This window comes from Gopherus evgoodei, chromosome 4 (assembly GCF_007399415.2).
Source record: "Gopherus evgoodei ecotype Sinaloan lineage chromosome 4, rGopEvg1_v1.p, whole genome shotgun sequence".
Taxonomy (NCBI): Eukaryota; Metazoa; Chordata; order Testudines; family Testudinidae; genus Gopherus; species Gopherus evgoodei.
Window position 1 is genome coordinate 154,862,756 of NC_044325.1, and position 20,837 is coordinate 154,883,592.

General features: G+C 53.3%; 1 protein-coding gene across 8 annotated transcripts; it reads left to right on the forward strand.

Annotated features, from left to right (window-relative positions):
• Window positions 1–5,287: 5,287 nt before the first annotated feature.
• Window positions 5,288–20,496, forward strand: LOC115651104 (RING finger protein 112-like). Of its 8 annotated transcripts, none has more exons than XM_030561990.1 (15): window positions 5,288–5,376; window positions 9,877–10,243; window positions 10,409–10,624; window positions 11,603–11,740; window positions 12,179–12,283; window positions 12,577–12,627; window positions 15,291–15,347; window positions 15,673–15,759; window positions 15,891–16,014; window positions 16,508–16,638; window positions 16,942–16,995; window positions 17,776–17,868; window positions 18,120–18,332; window positions 19,567–19,635; window positions 19,824–20,496. In XM_030561990.1, the coding sequence occupies exons 2-15, from the start codon at window positions 9,980–9,982 to the stop codon at window positions 20,343–20,345; spliced, it is 2,124 nt and encodes a 707-aa protein (XP_030417850.1). In that variant the 5' UTR covers window positions 5,288–5,376; window positions 9,877–9,979; the 3' UTR covers window positions 20,346–20,496. The 8 variants fall into 8 exon arrangements, with proteins under 8 accessions (XP_030417850.1, XP_030417854.1, XP_030417851.1 ...); XM_030561994.1 differs by lacking the exon at window positions 9,877–10,243 and adding an exon at window positions 9,687–9,800 and having other exon boundaries at window positions 5,329–5,376; XM_030561991.1 differs by lacking the exon at window positions 5,288–5,376 and adding an exon at window positions 5,694–5,734.
• The last annotated feature ends 341 nt before the right edge of the window (window positions 20,497–20,837 follow it).

Sequence of the window (20,837 nt, forward strand, 5' to 3'; positions counted from 1 at the left end):
TCAGGTCTGTGAAAAATCCACACTTCTGGGCGATGTAGTTAAGCCAATCTTGCTCCCAGTGTAGCCAGAGCTAGGTGGATGGAAGAATTCTTCCAAAACTGGTGAACCAGTACTGGTCGTACGGATCTGTGTCACCCACACATGCCCCTGATGAGCCATCTCCATGCAGCGTTATGTGCGGCTGTTACTGAACTGCTGCACCCCAGAGGCAGCTGCATCTCAGTGCTGGGCACATACAGAACTCTGGGCTATAAGACATGAAGGGCATTCAGGACACAATGTGGATGAGTGTAGGGGGGGTGCACTGGAATCAGAATGGAGAGGGCAGCTCAGAGCACAGGATCTAGGGCTGGGTTATTTATAGACTGACATCGATGGGGTCAGGGCTGGATTCTGATCTCAATGACTCTGCTGTGACTCAGTCAGTCTCGGTGCCATATTGAAATCTAGCTACATGTTGTAAATTCTTTCTATCTGCTCCCATAAACCCCTCTATCTAGCTATCCCCTTGTATACACAAGTTCCCAGTGCTCAGGGCTGGGACAGGTGATTGGTGTGATTGTTATACCAAGAAAATAAAAACCAGCAGGCTCTTATTAAAGGGGATAAGGCTACACACCGTGTTTATTAGATCTGTCCATACCACTTGCAACACAGGAAAGGAAGGCAAGTAAGATAAAAAATGCAAAGAGTATGAGTCAGCAAATCTTATCGCTGGGTTCTGGGAAACAGTTGTAACAGTAGCTTTTTTTTACTAGTTTGTCTTATCACTTTCCGAACAAACTCCTTGTGCCAGTACAACTAACATCCACCTTGTAAATGTAACAAACGTATTTGCAATTAGCACAGCCTTGGCAGGCTGGCTGAGAGGCATCTTTTCTTTCTAATTATAAAGCCTTGCTGGGGTCTCTCCTGGACTATACTTTCTCCCAGAGCATCAATGTATTAATTATTACCTTTAAGCCAACGTGATGTTTCCTCCCCATTACGCATTCCCTGCAGCGGGGGCTCCTGATCCGAACACCCTGCCCTGCCTTCCCGTTCATCCCCCTGCCCTGGGGCATTGGTGCCTGTCCCATTCTGAGCAACCTTCTGTGCTAAGCAGGCCCCCACCTGCCTGCCCACCGGCCCCCCAGTCAGGCCAAGGCCCCCTGTAGGGATCAGGCCCTTTTCCTGTAGCCGTATTGTCAGGCCTAAAAGCCTATGGCCCTAATCTGCTGCTGGATTGAAAGAGCAGGAGCCATTAGCTGAGGAGCAGCAAGTCACATCCTCACATTCTATCCAAATGACATTAAAACAGTGTAAGATCAAGCTGTTAAGAAGGAGACCCCCATCCTAATGGCCCACACTATCACCAGAAAAAGAAACAGATCTTAAGATAGTTACAGAAAACTTGGTTTGAGAGAAATCCTGTCCGACAAGAAATCACTTCGGAATGGGGGGGTGGGTTGTGAAATCCCCGTTTCTTGATTGTTTTGTCTTTATGGTCCTCTCTGTCTGTCTTCATGGTCCCCTCTATTGTTTGCCTGAATGATCTCTGGTTCTTTGATGGTCTCTGTCTCTGTACGGTTCTTTAATTATTTCTGTCTGCTGTATAATTAATTTTGCTGGGTGTAAATCAATTAAGGCGGTGAGATGCAATTAGTGAGAGAATTACATTATGCTATGTTTGGATTGGTTAGTAAAATTCTAGTACAATGATTGGTTAAATTATAGCTAAGCAAGACTTAAGTTTCACTATATAAACTGGGGTCCGAAGGGCAGGGCCAGCTCTAGCTTTTTTGCCGCCCCAAGCGGTGAAGAAAAAAACAAAAACAAATTAAAAAACTATTGAGCTGCCACCGAAGTGCCGCTGACGAGGAAGAGAGGGACTGAAGGACCCGCCACCGAAGATCCAAACGTGCCGCCCCTTTCTATTGGCCGCCCCAGACACCTGCTTCCTTCTCTGGTGCCTGGAGCCAGCCCTTCCAAAGGGACGTTCTTTGGGAACCAATTCCAGGACACAGCCCCAAGATCAGAGTGGCCAGACCTCAACCCTCTGCCAATGACACTGTGCAGAAACTGCAGCCCCCCAGATGGACCTGATCCTGAGTGGCCCTCAAGAAATGTTCACCTGTCTGTGGTGAGACCTGTATGCTTAGAGTGTGCAGTCTGTTCTTGGTGATTGTTAATAAATACAGGTTAATGTTACCTAGGTTCCCCTAAAAACCAACCCAGGGTCACACCTTGTCATAAACAGATAGCTAAGGGTTAATGTCTCTTTCACCTGAAGCACCTGACCAGAGGACCAATCAGGAAACCGGATTTTTTTCAACTCTGGGTGGAGGGAAGTTTGTGTCTGAGTCTTTTGTCTGTCTGCCTGCTTTCTCTGAGCTTTGGAGAAGTAGTTTTTGCTTTCTAATCTTCTGTTTCTAAGTGTAAGGACAAAGAGATCAGATAGTAAGTTATATGGTTTCTTTTCTTTGGTATTTGCATGAATATAAGTGCTGGAGTGCTTTGATTTGTATTCTTTTTGAATAAGGCTGTTTATTCAATCTTCTTTTAAGCAATTGACCCTGTATTTTGTCACCTTAATACAGAGAGACCATTTGTATGTATTTTTCTTTCTTTTTTATATAAAGCTTTCTTTTAAGACCTGTTGGAGTTTTCTTTTCTGGGAAATTTCAGGGAAATTGAGTCTGTACTCACCAGGAAATTGGTGGGAGGAAGAAATCAGGGGGAGATCTGTGTGTGTTGGATTTGCTAGCCTGATTTTGCATTCCCTCTGGGTGAAGAGGAAAGTGCTTTTGTTTCCAGGACTGGGAACGGAGAGGGGGAGTCTCTCTGTTTGGATTCACAGAGCTTGTGTCTGTGTATCTCTCCAGGAGCACCTGGAGGGGGGAAGGGAAAAAGGATTATTTCCCTTTGTTGTGAGACTCAAGGGATTTGGGTCTTGGGGTCCCCAGGGAAGGCTTTTCAGGGGGGACCAGAGTGCCCCAAAACACTCTAATTTTTTGGGTGGTGGCAGCAAGTACCAGGTCCAAGCTGGTAACTAAGCTTGGAGGTTTTCATGCTAACCCCCATATTTTGGACGCTAAGGTCCAAATCTGGGACTAAGGTTATGATACACCTGTATTAGTTTTATTACAATGCCGCTGTTAGGTCAGATAGAAAAGAGATGGAGCTTATTCATACATGCACACATTCACTGCATTCATACCCTCATGCATCCACACACTTACACAGGCAGAGAGTTACCAGAGACAGCATGGAGGCCGAGAAGCCGAAGCACGGTAGATCTGGTGGGTCTGTCTGCGGGTCACGAATCCAGGCTGCTGAGTCGGTCAAGAAGCATGGGCTTATGTGCATGCCTTCTTCCTCTTCTTTTTGGAACTGAGTGGCTCCTGTCACGTTCACTGAGTATCCTTTCTGTGTCCGTCACCGAGAAGCAGACCAGTTCCTTTCATGCATACCAGGTTCTTCTTTTCTTTTCAGCACTTCATGACTGCCTTCTCAGGGCAGATTATATCAGACACACCTGGCTTCTGGCTCCTGGCTCCTTGCAGTTCCTCTCCACCCAATCCCACATACACTCTCTTGTTCACACTCCCTCGTTCACACTCTCTCTGAGGGATGGGATATTACAAAGCTTGGAAGTTCATACAAGTGGCAACCTGAAAAGGCCACAGAGCTTGCAAAGGTTACAGAACTTAAAAGGCTATGCTAACAATAACTGAAGTTACAAAGTCTGCAAAAAGGTTGCAGAACTTAATGATACAAGTTACAGATCTTACAATTGCATTTGAGCGGAGGCTTTACATAACAGTTAAGAAGGATATTACTGTGTAAGGCTCTTTCACTGGGAAAAGACCCCGCAAACCCACAGAGTATAAAGTCTAAGCCGGAGCCCTAGGAACGGGTAAGCGTGGGTGCCTGTAGAGTATGTGAGGGACAGAGAAATTTGTGCAGGTAACATCCCTGCACTGATCCCGGTGGCCACCACTTCCTGCACCACAACCACAGTGGCAGCCAGGTGCAAACTCTTCTTGAAGTGCTGCCCGGAGGCCAGCAGGAACTGGCCAGACTGCCTCCAGCTCCTGCTCCAGTGCCTTGAGGGCTGCCTGTTTCTGGGGGTCCTTGCCCCCAGCTCTCCCCAGCAGCTCCTGGTGTTTCCCCTCCAGGCATGGCTGAATCTGTGCGGGCTTCACCGTCAGACAGCTGCACATGCTCTGGTGGCCACGGTCCTGCTGGGAATGGGAAGAGATCGGCTGTTAGGGACAGGCACTAGCGTAACCCAGCCACAGGTGGCGCTGCTGCCTCACACACCCACAGCCCCTGCTATCCCAGCCCTGTTCCCCACACCTCTGCCGGTGCCCCTCATTCCTGACCCACAGACCCTGGTTATCGCAGCCCTGGGCTCCTCCCCACTGCTCTACCAGTGCCCTTCAATTAGGGTAACCAGACAGCAACTGTGAAAAATCAGGAGAGAGGGTTGGGGGTATTAGGCAACTTTATAACACAAAGCCCCGAATATCAGCACTGCCCCTATAAGATTGGGACATCTGGTCACCCTGCCCTGAATCCCGACCTCCAGCCCCTCTGTGGTCAACAAAGTGTTCATATACCTGCCTGGCAGCTTCTAATGCTCTGCAGTTTTATCACTGCAAACATCTCAGCCATCCATGAGGGGAGAGGGGACACGGCAGGGGTGGGGACAGGCACATCTCTGAACTGGGACTCCCCCTCCCAACTCACCACCATCTCCCCCCATTCCTCCAGGACCCTGCTCTCTGCTATCACCTCCCCATTGCTCCACGATTGCCCCACATTTCCCCAGAGCCAGGGGCTAGCCCCTCGACCCCACAGCTATAGCCATATTGCTGCCACCCTAGTGGATGGGGCTGGTTCTCCAGCAGGGCTTCCTGCAGGTCCCCTTATCTGTTAGGGGCTGGGGGCAGGGATCCCCGATCAGGATATTTGGGGGGATATTTTGGTGCTCCCTCCTGGCCTACTGTGATTAGCCAATGTCAGGAGGACCTGGGCTCAGGGTCAATAGACACCCCCAAACCATCCTTCCCAGAAAGAGAGAGGTGGGGGGAGGGGTGACCTGTGTCGTCTTTTATTCTATTTAATGTTAATCATATTTCTGTGGGTTCAGCTCTGCTGGCCACAGTCTCGAGTTCGAGTCACCTCGGTTTGTTCTGGATTTAGAGCCCATGGGAACACACAAAACTATAGGCAGACAACACAAAAAATTACAAACAGCAGGGCAGCTCCACCCACCTTCATGCCCCCACCAGTTGGGCTGCTGACTACAAGCGCATAAGAGAAATGAGTTTCACTTTCATTTATCAGACAAACTTTTGCCTCTAAGGAGAGAAGCGAAGATTTGGCCAGGTAAGTGAGAGAGAGAGAGAGAGAGAGAGAGAGAGAGAGAGAGTGTCCCAAACTAGCCAATCCAGTGCTTGATTTGTCCCAAGGATGAGCCCCGGCACCTCTGGCCTCAGCTGTTCAGAGCCCGGCATCTCTGGGCTCAGCAGTTCAGAGCCCGGCACCTCTGGGGTTCCTGCCGGGCAGGGGAGTTTCAACCTTGCCATCTGAGGGGATAGTATGATGGGATGGCCTAATTTTGGCAATTAATTTGGCAATTGATCTTTGGTTATCAGCAGATAAGTATGCCCAGTGGTCTGTGATGGGATGTTGGATGGGATGGAATCTGAGTTACTGCAGAGAATTCTTTCCTGGGTGCTGGCTGGTGAGTCTTGCCCACATGCTCAGGGTTTAGCTGATGGCCATATTTGGGGTCAGGAAGGAATTTTCCTCCAGGGCAGATTGGCAGAGGCCCTGGAGGTTTTTCGCCTTCCTTGGCAGCATAAGGAATATTTCTGTGAACAAGCTGTGTGACTCAGTTTACCTGCCCACTTCGTGGCCCTGTCCCCTGGGCAGCACCAAAGTAAGAAGACGGATTCCAAAAATCCATGGCAGAGACTGGTTGATTCCCAGGTCAGGAGGGTCCAAGGCTGAGCTCCTGGATAACAGGCCAGAGAACTGCTCCCAGTTAATTCCTGTTTGAACAAGAGCAGATCTCGTAGAAACACATCCCACCTTGACGGAGAATCCACCGCACTGCATGGTAACATTGTTCCCAGTTAATTCCTGTTTGAAAGAGAGCAGATCTGTGAACATGGGAATATTTCTGTGAACAAGCTGGGTCATTTGCTGGAGGATTCTCTGCAGCTTGAGGTCTTCAAACTACAATTTAGAGACTTCAATAACTTTGACATAAGTTAGGAGTTTGTTACAGGAGTGGGTGGGTCAGATTCTGTGGCCTGCGTTGTGCAGGAGGTCAGACTAGATGATCATAATGGTCCCTTCTGACTTTAAAGTCTATGAGTCTATCTGTGCAGCAGAGAGACAGGCACAGACAGCAGCTAATGTACCCCCAGTGTTGCCCCGCTCTGGCTCACGGCATGATTTGAAACACTGTCAAACTCTGACCAGTTCAACCAGCTGAAACCCGGGCAAATCCGTGGATCTCTGGAATCCCCCAGAATATGGCTTGTCTTGCCTTAGCTGCGATAGGACATTTACAGGCACAAGCTAACCCAGGGAAGGCGAGCTGGCCACTCAGATATTCCTTCCCTCCCTCCAAAAAATAGGGGTTCTCTATATTTTTTGCCAGTCTTTGGAGACCCTTTTCCAGCTCCCCTCCCCCACTCCAGATTCACGAGCCAGAAACATGGGGGCTGCGTGTGCATTGCTTTGGTTTAACACAGCGCAGCAATCCCCTGCCTCCAGCAGCTGGGGATTGCAGGAAAACCCCAACTGTCCTGTGAATCTGGCTGCTCCTCTGTAATGAAAACCTGATCGATTCTGTCCAAAGATGGAGGGAAACAAATTCCCATTTGCTATTTTGGGGGGAAAATATCCACTTAGGATGAAAACACAAATTGGTTGGCCCTGGTGCTCGGTCAGGAGACATCACTGCTGGTTCAATGGGTAAGGCAGACCCCCTTGGGGGCATGTTAGTGGCTGGGAGGGATCCCAGGGTGGGAAACTGGGGAGAGTCTCCAGTAGAAAAAGAGAAGACTTTCGTGCTCCAGGACCAGAGCACAGCACTGGGGGAGGGCAGTTAGGACAGGGCATGTTTTATCCCCTTTCTGTGCCTCAGTTTCCCCATCCAACCCCCAGGCTTTACCAGGGCAAAAGGGTGAATTTGCTCTTACCGCAGAGGGAGGAAAGCTCAGCCAATCAGTACCCAGCTCGCTGCACGAGAGGCAGGAAGCTATTTCTGTGCTACGCCCTGAGCATGACCTTTTAAGGCTGAGCTTGGTGTTTCCTGGACTCAGGACCCAGCAGCCTCTGTGTCTCCCCAGCTGCTCTCGGCAGCATGTTGAACCAAGATCAGATCCCTTAGAGGCTTGTGCCGCTGCTGGGATTGACGCAGCTGGTGATTAGCCGCTTGCACATGGCGTTAGCCAGGCTGTTGACAGCAGAGAAAAGCCCAGTGTCACCAATAGGCCCAGCCCTAGGGTAGGCTGGGCAGAAGCCAGCAACACGTGCTGTGATACAACCAAAGAGCCTTAGCCATGCCCCCGAGCTGAGGGGTCTCTCCGGGGACACAGACAGAGTGCAGGGGGTCATGGGGGATAACCAGCTGGACATCAGCCCCCCATGTGGCACTGTGGCCAAAGGAGTTAAGTGTAAGCAGGGGACTGGTCCCGCTATTGTGGGGAGTTTTCCTGGCTTCTGTGCTACCCCGGTGAAGTGGGCTAGCAAAAGGATCTGCGTCCTTGCTCCCCCTTCCTTTACCCAGAGGCCTCCCTGCCCTCGAGGACTCCCCTTCCACTCTCCTGTCCGGCAGAGTCCTCGTAACCCCAACAAGGCTGGGCCCAGGATTCCTTGGGGGCTCAACCCCCAATCCTGCTGTGGTCACCTAGGACAGGGGCTAGGGCATCCCCACTCCAGGGTGCTCTCTCCACACTGGGCACCACTCTGACCCACTGATCACATCATACAATTTAAAGCAAATACAAGTTGTTTAATTAACAATTAATTTTAAAAAAGAATAAAGAAAAATGGGAAAGGTTAAAGGAAAACACATTAACCCGCTCTGTGGCAGGGAACATCACAGACAGTGTCTCTGGAACGTCCAGGCAGTTCACAGTCTGTTCCTTGTAGGTCCCAGGCCTCCGTCTCAGGCCCTGGCTGTGTTGCAGGGATGCTGCGGGTTGGACACTTGCTCTGGTGGTGGCCACACACCTCCAGGCTTTGGGTGGTGGGACCCTTCTTCCCAGCATCAGCCTCCCATAGGGTTAAGAGCCCCCTCCCAGTCTGGCCTGAAAGGACCCTTGGCTGGGGATGTCTTTCTGCACTGGGCCCTTTGCCCAAGGTCCCCCTTTTGGCTAGCCCCAGTTGCTCACCACAACTGGCTCTATGGCTGCAGCTCTGCTCCCAGCACAGGATCTGCTCTCCCTGGGCTGTGCCTCTGGGTATGGCTACACTTGAAACTTCAAAGCGCTGCCGCAGGTCGCAGCACCAGGGCTGGGAGAGAGCTCTCCCAGCGCTGCACGTAAACCACCTCCTCATGGGGTTTAGCTGCAGCACTGTTTACACTGGCGCTTTACAGCGCTGTATCTTGCAGCGCTCAGGGGGGTGTTTTTTTCACATCCTTGAGCGAGAAAGTTGCAGCGCTGTAAAACGCCAGTGTAACCAAGGCCTTTGGCTCTGTGGCTGCAGTTCTGCTCCCAGCACAGGATCTGCTCTCCCTGGGCTGCATCTCTGGCTTGCGGCTGTAGCTCTGCTCCCAGCACAGGATCTGCTCTCCCTGGACCATGTCTCTCGCTCTATGGCTGCAGCTCTGGCCCCTCTGGATCTGGGCCCGGCTCTGCTTGGGCCCCTGCTTTCTGCTTAGCTTGGCCCCACTCTTTCTGACTCAGACAATTCCAGCTCACATGGAGAACGGGACCCACCCTGGCCTTCTGTCTCCTTGATTAACCTCCTTCCCTGTCAATCAGGCTGACCTAGAGCATTGGCCTCTCCCCATTGCCCCTGGGGACTGTCAGTCTCAGTGTCCTGATTTCCCATCAATCCCTCCCCTTTTAGTGCTGGGAGCAAGCAACCAAAACACCCCCACTGACTGGTTGTAAGGGGGCAACAGTCACCTTACATAAGGATGCATAAACAGGGGAATTGCCAGCAGGAGCAGAGAGGTTATTTTCCCTCTGGACTTGGCCCTGGTGCAACCGCTGCTGGAATCCTGGGTCCAGTTCTGGCATCCTCAGTTCAGGAAAGATGTGAATATAATGGAGAAGGATCAGAGAAGATCCACATAAATGATTAAAGAGTTAGAACATGTGGCCTGGAGTGAGAGACCCCAGCAGCGCAAGCTGTTTAGCTTAACAAAGAGATGCTCCAGGGGTGACTTGACCCCAGTCTAGAAGCACCTATGTGGGGATCAAATATTTAATAAAGGGCTCTTCAGGCCAGCAGAGAAAGCTCTAATGTGATCCATTGGCTGGAAGTTGAAGCCGGAGACATTTAACCTGCGAAGAAGATGTCTCTGTTTACCAGGAAGGGGAATTAACCAAGGGAACAATGTACCAAGGCACGTGGTGGATTCTCCCTCAAGGTGGGATGTGTTACTAGATCTGCTCTCATTCAAACAGGAATTAACTGGGGACAGTTCTCTGGCTTGTGTTATCCAGGAGCTGAGCCTTGGTCCCTCCTGGCCTGGGAATCTACCAGTCTCTGCCATGGCTTCTTGGAATCCGTCTTCTCGCTCTGGTGCCATCCTGGGGACAGGGACACAAAATGTGCAGGTAAACCGAGTCACACAGCTTGTTCACAGAAATATTCCCATGTTCTCTCTCTTCCACACACAACTCCCCATTCCAGACTCCTGCTGTCAGGAAGGGGCCCACCTGGACTAGAGATCAGCTGTTATCAGAGCCCTTCTGCTCCTGAGTACCACTTCTCACCCACCGGGTCCCCACTCTCAATGAGCTCCAGGGCGATGGAGCGACTCCAGGAGGACGTCACCTGCTCCATCTGCCTGGATGTCTTGGAGGACCCTGTCTCCATCGAGTGCAGCCACAACTTCTGCCGGGGCTGCCTCGTGGCTCACTGGCGTGAGGTCTCAGCCCAGGGCTACCAGTGCCCTGAATGCCGGGCTCCCTGCTCCAGGGACAGGATGACCCCAGACACGCGTCTGAGAGCCCTGGTGGAGAAAATCACAGAGCCCCTGCAGGAAGAGATGGAGCTGGTGAGACCAGACAGGCCAGATAAGGGGAAAGAGGCCAGACTCCCACTGGCCCAGGGCAGAGGATTGGCTGGCTCAGGGGGGTGGAAATTGGGCACGGGGCTCTCATCCAAAGGGGGGAACTGGCTGGCTTAGGGGCGGGGTCCCAGCTCTGCTGTCTCCCTGCAGCAGGGGCCGAGGAGTCTGCCAGAGCCGGGGCGCCCGGTGCAGCTGGTGCGTCTGGACGAGGAAGGGGGCCTGATCCTGGACGAGGAGGCTCTGAGCCGCTGCCTGGAGCAGGGTGGGGTGGGGAATTCCCCCGTTTGCCTGGTGTCCATCATCGGAGAGCAGCGCCGGGGCAAATACTTCCTGATGAACTACCTGCTGCGCCGGCTCCAGCGCCCAGTGAGTGGGGACGGGAGCCCCAGCTATGACCCCACCCACTGAGCCATGGACCCGACCCACCCCAGATGGACCAACACAACACAAACCCCACCCACCCCAGCAAGCCCCCCCATCCACCTCGGGCCTTTCTCCCTACAGCAAAGGTCCTGTCTCCCCAGCCAGGGCCTTCCCCCTGTACCAGGCCCAGGGCAGAGCAACTGAGGCACCACCCTGCAGCCATGGCCTCTCCCCCTGTGCCACAGACCCCACCCTTCATCCATAGCCCCTCCCCCTGCACCACAGACCCCACCCTCCAGCCATGGCCCCTCCCCCTGCACCACAGACCCCACCCTCCAGCCATAGCCCCTCCCCCTGCACCACAGACTCCACCCTCCAGCCATGGCCCCTCCTCCTGCACCACAGACCCCACTCTCCATCCATAGCCCCTCCCCCTGCACCACAAGCCCCACCCTCCAGCCATGGCCCCTCCCCCTGCACCACAGGCTCCACCCTCCAGCCATGGCCCCTCCTCCTGCACCACAGACCCCACTCTCCAGCCATAGCCCCTCCCCCTGCACCACAGACTCCACCCTCCAGCCATGGCCCCTCCTCCTGCACCACAGACCCCACTCTCCATCCATAGCCCCTCCCCCTGCACCACAAGCCCCACCCTCCAGCCATGGCCCCTCCCCCTGCACCACAGGCTCCACCCTCCAGCCATGGCCCCTCCTCCTGCACCACAGACCCCACTCTCCATCCATAGCCCCTCCCCCTGCACCACAAGCCCCACCCTCCAGCCATGGCCCCTCCCCCTGCACCACAGGCTCCACCCTCCAGCCATGGCCCTTCCCCCTGCACCACAGGCCCCACCTTCCAGCCATGGCCCCACCCCATGACCTCAGTAGCCTGCCCCCTCCCCCAGTGTCCCACCCCCTGCCCCCTCAGTACCCCAGACCCAACCCCGTTCCCTCCTGACGTTGCCTTGGTCGCCCCCTACAGGAGGCTGAGGATGCATCATGGATGGGCCAAGAGGACCAGGCCCTGGTGGGATTTGAGTGTCGCAATGGGACAGCAACTGTGACAAGGGGGGTGTGGATGTGGGACCAGCCCCTCTGGGTCCAGGCCCAGGGGAGGAGGGTGAGTGGGGCAAGGGGGTAGGCAGGGGAATGGGGGATGGGGCAGTAGGGGCGGGGAATGAGGGTGGTGTGGGGGGAAGATTCTAAGGGGGGTAGGGGGGCTGGAGTGGTGGGGGAGAGGGGAGGGGAATGGGGGAGTCTGTGGGTAAAGTCCTGTGAGGGGGCAGAGGGACTGGAGGGGCTGGAAGAGAGGGCAGAGGACTGCTGAGCAAGGGGGTCCCAGCCCTGGGGCTCCCTACAGACACACAGTGGTTGGGGGTGGGGGGTATTCACAGCCTGATCCTCCTCCCCCAGGACCCGTCCCCAGCCAGCGTGCCCAGGGCAGGCCCCAGGGAGCTGGGCAGCGGAGGTGCCAGGGCTGGGCAGGGCCGAGGGTGGCGTCAGCGCAGGGCACCTGTCACTGTGGCCGGTGGATCTGTCCGTGTGTCTGTCTCTGCAGGTGGCCGTGTTCCTGGTGGACACCGAGGGCTCCCTGGACCTGGAGCGCCACATGGAGACCAGCATCAGGCTCTCCGTGTTCAGCATATTGCTCAGCTCCTACTGGGTGGGGGAGCCGTGCTGCAGGGAGTGGGTGGGGGTACTGGGAGTAGGGAGTGGGTGGGGGCACAGTAGGGCATGCTGGGGAGCAGGGAATGAGCGGGGGCTCAGCAGGGGGTGCTGGGGAGCAGGGAGTGGGTGGGAGCTCAGGGGGGTGCTGGGGGAGGAGGGAGTGAGCAGGGGTTCAGGGAGGTGCTGGGGAGCAGGGAGTGGGTGGAGGTTCAGGAGGGCACATTGTTCTGTGTGCAGTGGGGGTACTCAGCTGGGGGAACTCACCTTTTCTCCTCATTATGTTTCTAGATTTTTAACATTTCCAACATGTTTACCCGCACGGAGGCAGATTATTTGGAGGTGGGTGTGGCAGGGGATACACACGGCTGTACTGACACTGACCTCTCAGCCATGTCCCCACTGTGGAGGACCCAGGAATCCTGGTGGTGTGAGGATTGGAGGGGGGCAGTCTAGACTCTTTGGGGATATTTTAGACAGTTAGAAAGTCCTAGAGGCCCTGTGGATGGCCCAGGCAGCAGCCGAGGGGGCTGACCCAAGCCCCGCAGAGCAGCGGGGCCTTCGTTTTTAAAGCTGGGCGCCGGCTCTGCTGGGGATCCTGGGGAAAAGAGATTTCTGTGTCCGTCAAGTCTCCTAATGATCTGAAATGTGCCTGAAGACTCAGATTGCCGGGAGGGTTGGAGAGTCTCGTGGCAGCGCGTGGTGGGTTTGGTGACCCAGAGCTGGGGCAGGTGGAGCAAACGGTTTCCAAGATAAACACCCCCCCCAAATCAGCATTTCTCACAACTGACCCAATTCTAGCAGGGCTTTTTTGAGGAGATGGGGCAGCGTGTGCCCAGCCAGACTGTTGCATTCAGCCAAGACGGGACCAACAGAGTTAAGGGAAACGCCCACCCAACCGTATCTCGGCCCTCTGGGACCAATGCCCCAGTATGCCCGTGGCACCCAGCCCAGCATTCTGCCTTTGCCCCATATGGGGCAGGAGCCACCTACACCTGCCCTGTGCCCAGACACTGAGCCTGGAGGGGCAGGAGCCAGCCCTGGGCAACCCACATCGCTCTGCGTTAGCGAACGGTTTGTGATGGGAAAAATGTTCCATTGGAATCTTTCCAACCAGTCCTAATCCTGACCTTATGTCCCATCCCCCAGTCCTACCTCTATGTGCACCACTCCCACTGCCCTCCTGCCATGGGCCCTGTGTGCCCTATTCCTCTTCCCTCCATGTCAGGTGCTCTGTGGCCTCCATTGCCTCACCCATATGCCAGGGGTCTGTGTGCCCCTAGTCCACCTCCCTCAGTGCCAGGGGTCTATGTGCCCCCTATTCTCCCTGCTCAGCACCCCAGAGTGGTTGGCTTATTGGCTTCTGATGCTAGTCACCAAATCTAAATGGAAATTGGGCTTTTCTGTTTTTCCAATTTCCCTCCAAATCATTGAGGTTCTTCCCACAGATGCCTAGTGCGCCCCCTGTAATTTGGGAATTAATCAGATGTGGTCTCAAAAAGTTATCACGATACAGACAGGCATTCCGTTGAGTTGTGTGTTGGGCCTTTTACTTCGCTCGGCCAATCTATAACATCTATAATTGGTTTTGATATATTCATTAATAGCTGCCAGTTATTGGTTATTTGACAGTCACTGTTGGCTGTCAGCTGTTCGTTATTTAGTACCGACCATTAGTTGCCAGTTGGTTTGATAGTGACAGTGGGGGAAATAGAAAATAAAAATTTTTTTGAAAAATGGAATGCTGAGAAAATCAGAATCTTTTCGTGCAAATTTCCACTTTCAAAGAACAGCCCAATGTTGGCGTTTCTTGGATTTCTTGCTGCATGTTTTTAGTTTCCACTCGTTTCTCAGGTTCCGGTCTTCGACTTTCAGTCTTCAGTTGTCAGTTCTCATTTTTCATGTTTTGGTCCATGGTTGTCAGTTTTGTGACTTTAGTTATCGCATTACATATTTTGTGTATTGAGTTTCGTTCCTCGATTGTCAGATTTTAATCTTCTCATCGGTTTGGGGATGTTCCTTATCAATTTTCTGCTTTTGTTTATTCATCACAAAATTTCAGGGTTTGTTTACTAGGCTTCACTTATTAGTGTCTCTGTACTTATCAGTTTTTAATTTTCTTCCAAAAGTTGGGGTATTTAAATTTTTTTTTAATTCTGCTATTAATTTTTTGCTTCTTTTTTCTATTCATTTTCTGCCTTAGATTAATCATTTTCTAACTTTGACTTAGTTTTGTGACCTTGATGCCTGGTTTTTGTACTTCAGATACTGGTTTTCTGTTTTGGCTATTGGTTGACTTCATTTACTACTTTACTGGCTTTGATTACTGGACCTCTGCATTCAGTTGTTGGTTTTCTGATGCTAATTACTATTTTTCTGGCTTTGACTTTTGGTTTTTGACTTTGATATCTGGTTTTCTGACATCCATTGCTGGCTTTAACTCTTTGACTATTGGTTATCTTGGCTCCAAATACTTTTTTTAAAAATGGTTTTTAGACATTGGTTTCAGATCTTAATATAATTGCTGGTTTTCTGACATTAATTATTAGTTTGCTAATTTAACTAAGTGGTTGATTTCTTTCACTGCTTTTCTGGTTTCAGTAACTGGTTTTCTGATTTCAATGACTAATTTTCTGCTTCTGATTATTTCTTTTGTTACTTTGATCATTGGCTTGCTGAGTTTGAATATTGGCTTTCTGTATCTTCGATGGCTGCTTTTCTAGAACCACCAATTGGTTTTTCTGAGTTCAATTATTGTTTTTATATCTGAGATTACTCGTTCTGAGTTATTGTGTTTGAAACTACGTTTCTCTCATTTTATCTGTTTTCTCTTTTCAGTGATCAGTTTTCACTTAACGTTCAGGTTTTGGCTCGTTTCTGTGGCGTTTCTTCCACTCGTTTATTTTGAGCCATCAATCTAGGTTGGTCACCGTTCGTCACCTGTGGGGAGATGTTTTGCTCAAAACGGAAAACGTTTTCTTTGTCTCTCTCTCTCTGCATCTCAGATATTTATTAATGTTGCAAAGGAGGTTGGCGAGACCTGCAATCTGCACTCATTTCAGGTGAGTCCTCATTTCCCACCCACCCCCCAGACATAGTGGTTCAATGCTGGTTCCCCTCCCATCACCCAGTCTTATTCTTACCAGTCACTGCCTCTATTGCCAGAGCACCTCAGAAACCCTGTCCTAGACCCAGACTGCAGTGTGCCAGGCACTGGACAAACCCAGAGCAAACAGCCAGCCCTTGACTCCATTATTCTCCCTCCACGCCCGCATCATGCCCAGGGTCTTGGTGTCAGTGGCTGGGTTTGGCGGCTGCCTCCAGCTCTGGTCTCCTCTCTGTGCCCCCAGCCCCAGCCTGACCCTTCTCCTGTGCTCTCTGCTGCAGCGTCTGGACCTGTTGGTGCGAGATTGGCAGCTGTCCGGATCCTACGGCTTGGATGGGGGGCAGGAGTTTCTCAGAGAAAAATCACAGGTAATGATCAGAGCTGGGCACCATATGTGTACATGGGAACAGCGAACGCCGGAGTTGGGGTGGAGCTGAATGTTTCCATGGCAGGTCAGATTTCTCGCTAATGGCAGCAAATGTCACTTTGACTCCCGCAGCACCTGGAGGCCTCTGCTGAGCAGCCCCTGGTGTTGGGAGCCCTGAGGGCGAGCGGCACCCGGTGTTACCTACTGCCCCACCCTGGCACTGGGTTCACCAGCTGCAGCGTAGGGATGCCAAGTGGTAAGAGACCCCCATCTTCTCCCCTCTCACCCCCTGCACTGCTCCCCCAGCCCCCACCCCATCCTGTGCTGCCCCCACCCCAAAATCCCAGTGACCGGCTCATCCCCCCAGGCTTAGAATTGACTGTCCTGCCCCCTGCACAGAGGTGCTAACTCAATCTCGGCACCAGTGCAGGAGGGGAGGTCCCCACCTGAGGGGACACTTCTTTGCCCTGGGCTCCTGGGGGGATGCTGCTGGTTCCCCCCATTTGAGGCCTTCAAGGCTCCCCCTGCATCACTAGTGGAGACTGCTAACTCCCCTCCCCAGAGCTTCCTAGCCCCCCCCACTGCACCCCCATTTCCCCCCAAGCAGTGTGGGGGAGGAGTCCTAAGCTGCTGTTGCCCAGAGATGGGATCACATTTCCTGTTTTCACAAATAAGCTCTCACATCCCCCATTTAACTTGTGTCATATCCCAGATGCCTGGGTCCTTCCTGGTTCTTTTTCCCCCTGCAGACATGGACAAGAAATTCCAGCAGTACCTCTGTGATTACATCACCAGTGTGATGCACTCAGCAGGGACACACATCCGGAAGGACCGAGCTGGGCAGGTGCTGACAGGGACTCAGCTGGCTGCCAGGATCAAGGTGGGAGAGTGGGGTCTGCTGAAGTGGGGAGTGGGGGAGGCGCTGGATGGGAGACAGCAAAAGGGGCCACAAGGAGATTAGCGGAGACTCAGAAATGGGTGCCATGCTGCAGGTTGTGGGGCTCAACAGGGGGTGCCATGAAGGAGGCGGTGGTAGGGGGACCAGTAGGGGGCGCTGTGCTTCAGGGAGTAGGGAGAGGGACACAGTAGGGGGCGCTGTGCTGGAGGAGCGGGGTGGGGTGCTCACCAAGGAGCAGGCTGAGCTGTCCCTGATCCCAGCTCCCCCGGGCGTTATTCCCTACAGGACGTCTCTCGATACTTGAAGACCAAACACTACGACTTCTCCTCCCCCATGAAGGTACCAGGTCATCCCTCTCCCACCTTTCTCTTTCCCACCTGGATGGTGTAGGGGGAGGAGCTGGTTCTATTGACCCCAACCCCAGGTTTTCCTGCCATTGGCCAATCGCACTAGGTGAGGAGCTGGGCCAGCTCTTGGGTTTTTTGCCGCCCCAAGCAAAAAACACAACAAAAAAAGCCGGAGCGCTGCCACCAAAGGTGCCGCCCCCAAAGGGCTGGAATGCCACCCTTTGAGAAGTGCCGCCCCAGGCACATGCTTGAGATGCTGGTGCCTGGAGCCGGCCCTGGCCAGGAGAGGGCACCACAACAGCTCCACCAAATGTCCTTATCGGGGCTCCCAGGGAGCACTGCCAGAGAACCAGCCCCCTCCACTAGGGTAGCGACAATCTGGCCACGGTTGTGGGGTCACTGGGGGGGCTGCCCCGTGGCTCAGGGGAAATGTGGGAGGTTGGGGGGCCAGTGGGGAGGTGACAACAGTGAGCAGTAAAAGCAGCAAAGAATCCTTTTGGAGCATGAGCTTTCGTGGGTGAATACCCACTTCATCAGATGCAAGTATTCACCCACGAAACCTCATGCTCCAAAATGTCTGTTAGTCTATAAGGTGCCACAGGATTCTTAGCTGCTTTTACAGATCCAGACTAACACGGCTACCCCTCTGATACTTGAGCAGTGAGCAGGGCCCTGGAGGAATGGGGAGGAGGTGGTGAGTGGGGTGAAGGGCACGCTCCTAGGTCAGAGATGGTCCCGTCCCACCCCAGCCCTCTCCCCTCTCCCCCCACAGATGGCCGAGGAGTTTGCAGCAATAAGACAGGAGTTAAACAGCAGAGCAGTAGAGGCTGTCAGGAGGGAATATAAACAATTTGTGCAGGAGCTGGTGAGTGCAGGGGGGCTGCGGGTCAGGGTTAAGGGGCATCGTCAGAGCTAGGGGAACCAGGGCTGAGGTAGCAGGAGGTTGCAGGTCAGGAATGAGGGGCACCGGCAGAGCTGCGGGGGGCAGGGCTGGGATAGCAGGGGGCTGTGAGTCGGGTTTGAAGGGGCTGCAGGTGTGTGAAGCGATGATGCCCCCTGTGGCTGGGTAACGCTAGTGCCCATCCGTCATGACTGATCTCTCCCCCCTCCTGGTAGGACCGTGACCACCAGAGTATGAGGAGCTGTCTGAGGGTGAAGCCGCTGGAGATGCAGAAACGCCTGGAGGGGAAACGTCAGGAGCTGCTGGAGCACTGCTGGGGGGAGCTGCGGGGCAAGGACCCACAGAAACAGGAGGCCCTGAAGGAGCTGAAGCAGGAGCTGGACAGGCAGATGGACAAGTTCCTGCTAGTCTACAAGGAGCGCTTTAAAGTGAAGAAGGCCGTGTGGTTGGACCTGGCCATGGCAGGGGGAGGGGATGTCCTGGCAGTGGGTAGCGCAGGTATCGGGGTGGGCATCAGTACAGGTGTAGCTGTGGCTGTGATGCCTGTGGAGGAAGCAGTGGCCATTGGGGTGAGGGCAAGGGGGTTTGGCCTGATCCAGGGGGCTGTCGGTAGGTGGGTTGGGGCCAGGTTTGGGTGGAAGGGGGCCTGGAATATGACAGGCACCAACACCCCTGGGCAGGGGACAAGGGGGAAAGTGGGGCAGGACATTCAAATCAGAAGCCTCTCCTGCAGGGGGACACATAGTGGGAAAGAACCATCACACCCCACCCCACGGAAGACTCTGTCCCAGTCCCCAGCATTGGGAACCTCTATATGCAAGGGGATAGATAGATAGATAGATAGATAGATAGATAGATAGATAGATAGATAGATAGATAGATAGATAGATTGGTTTATGGGAATAGATGAAAACAACTTACAACAGGGAGCTGGATTTCAAGAGGACACAGCTTGACTGATTTACAGCAGAGTCACCGAGATCAGAATCCAGCCCTGACCCCATCGACGTCAGTCGATAAATAACTGTGCCTTGGATCCTGTGCTCTGAGCCTCCCCCTGCATCCTTCGGTCACAAGTTTCATTGGTTTTCATTCTCAATAAGAGGGAGAAAAAATTATTCTCATATTTTGCGAGTTTTTTAAATGATTTTCTCCTCCCCTGGTACAGCGTGTGTGTGTAGAGGGGACAAAATTGGGGTGTATTCCTCTCATTTCCCCACTGATCTGAAAACAATACAAAGGGGTTAGGGAGGTTAGAAACCCCCAAATCCCAGTCCGACAGTTTTCAGTTCATTCTCACCCCAGGTCCACCCGCAATTGGCTGATTGCACTAGGCCAGAAGGGGGCACCACAACAGCTCCCCCAAATGTCCTGATTAGGGCTCCCCACCCCTCAGTCCTCAAGAGATAAGGGGACCTTCAGGGCCCCGCCAGAGAACGAGCCCCATCCACTGAGGTAGCAGCAATGTGGCCATGACCATTAGCCTGAGGGGCTGCCACCTGGTTCTGGCGGAATGTGGGGATTCAGGGGGGCAGTAGGGAGGTCACAGCAGGGAGCACGGTCCTGGAAGAATAGGGAGGAGGTGGTGAGTGTGGGGGAGGGGGCTCTGAGTTCACTGATGGTCCCATACTAATCCCCACCCTGTCCCCTCTTCCCCCACAGAAGATGGAGGTAAACAAGAGAGCAGCAGAAGACACCAGGAGGGACTACGAACAATTTGTGCAGGAGCTGGTGAGCGCAGAGGGACTGCAGGTCGGGGATAAGGGGCACTGGCAGAGCTGCGGGGGGCAGGGCTGGGATAGCAGGGGGCTGTGAGTCGGGTTTGAAGGGGCTGCAGGTGTGTGAAGCGATGATGCCCCCTGTGGCTGGGTAACGCTAGTGCCCATCCGTCATGACTGATCTCTCCCCTCTCCTGGTAGGACCGTGACCACCAGAGTATGAGGAGCTGTCTGAGGGTGAAGCCGCTGGAGATGCAGAAACGCCTGGAGGGGAAACGTCAGGAGCTGCTAGAGCGCTGCCGGGGGGAGCTGCTGGGCGAGGACCCCCAGAAACAGGAGGCTCTGGAGGAGCTGCAGCAGGGGCTGCCCAGTCAGATGGACGAGTTCCTGCTGACCTACAAGAAGCGCTTTAAAAGGAAGGCCGCATCATTGGGCCTGTACATTGGGGGGGGAGTCCTTGCAGTGGTGGGCACAGCTGTCAGTGTGGGGGTTGGTGTGGGTGTAGCTGCGGCTGTGGTGACAGTGGAGGAAGCAGTGGCCTTTGGAGTGGGGGTGGGAGGGTTTAGCTTTTTGGGGGCTGGTGCGGCTAGCTGGTTTGCGGCCCGGTTTGGATGGAAGGTGTCCCAGAATACAACAGACACCAACACCGCAGGGCAGGGGAACGAGAGGGAGGGCGAGGACAGGTCTTCAGATCAGGATCCTCTGCTGCAGGGGGACAGATAGTGGGGAAGAACCATCACCCTCGATCACAGGCAGGAATCTGTCCCAGCCCTCAGCACTGGGAACCTCTGTATGCAAGGGGATAGATAGATAGATAGATAGATAGATAGATAGATAGATAGATAGATAGATAGATAGATAGATAGATAGATAGATAGATGGTGAGTGGGTGGGGATAGATAGATAGATAGATAGATAGATAGATAGATAGATAGATAGATAGATAGATAGATAGATAGATAGATGGTGAGTGGGTGGGGATAGATAGATAGATAGATAGATAGATAGATAGATAGATAGATAGATAGATAGATAGATAGATAGATAGATAGATAGATGAAAACAACTTACAACATGTAGCTAGATTTCAAAAGGACACAGAGACTGATTCATTTACAGAGCAGTCATGAAGATCAGAATCCAACCCTGACTCCATCTGTGCCAGTCGATAAATAACTTGGCCCTGCCTCCTGTGCATCGAGCCGTCCCCTGCAT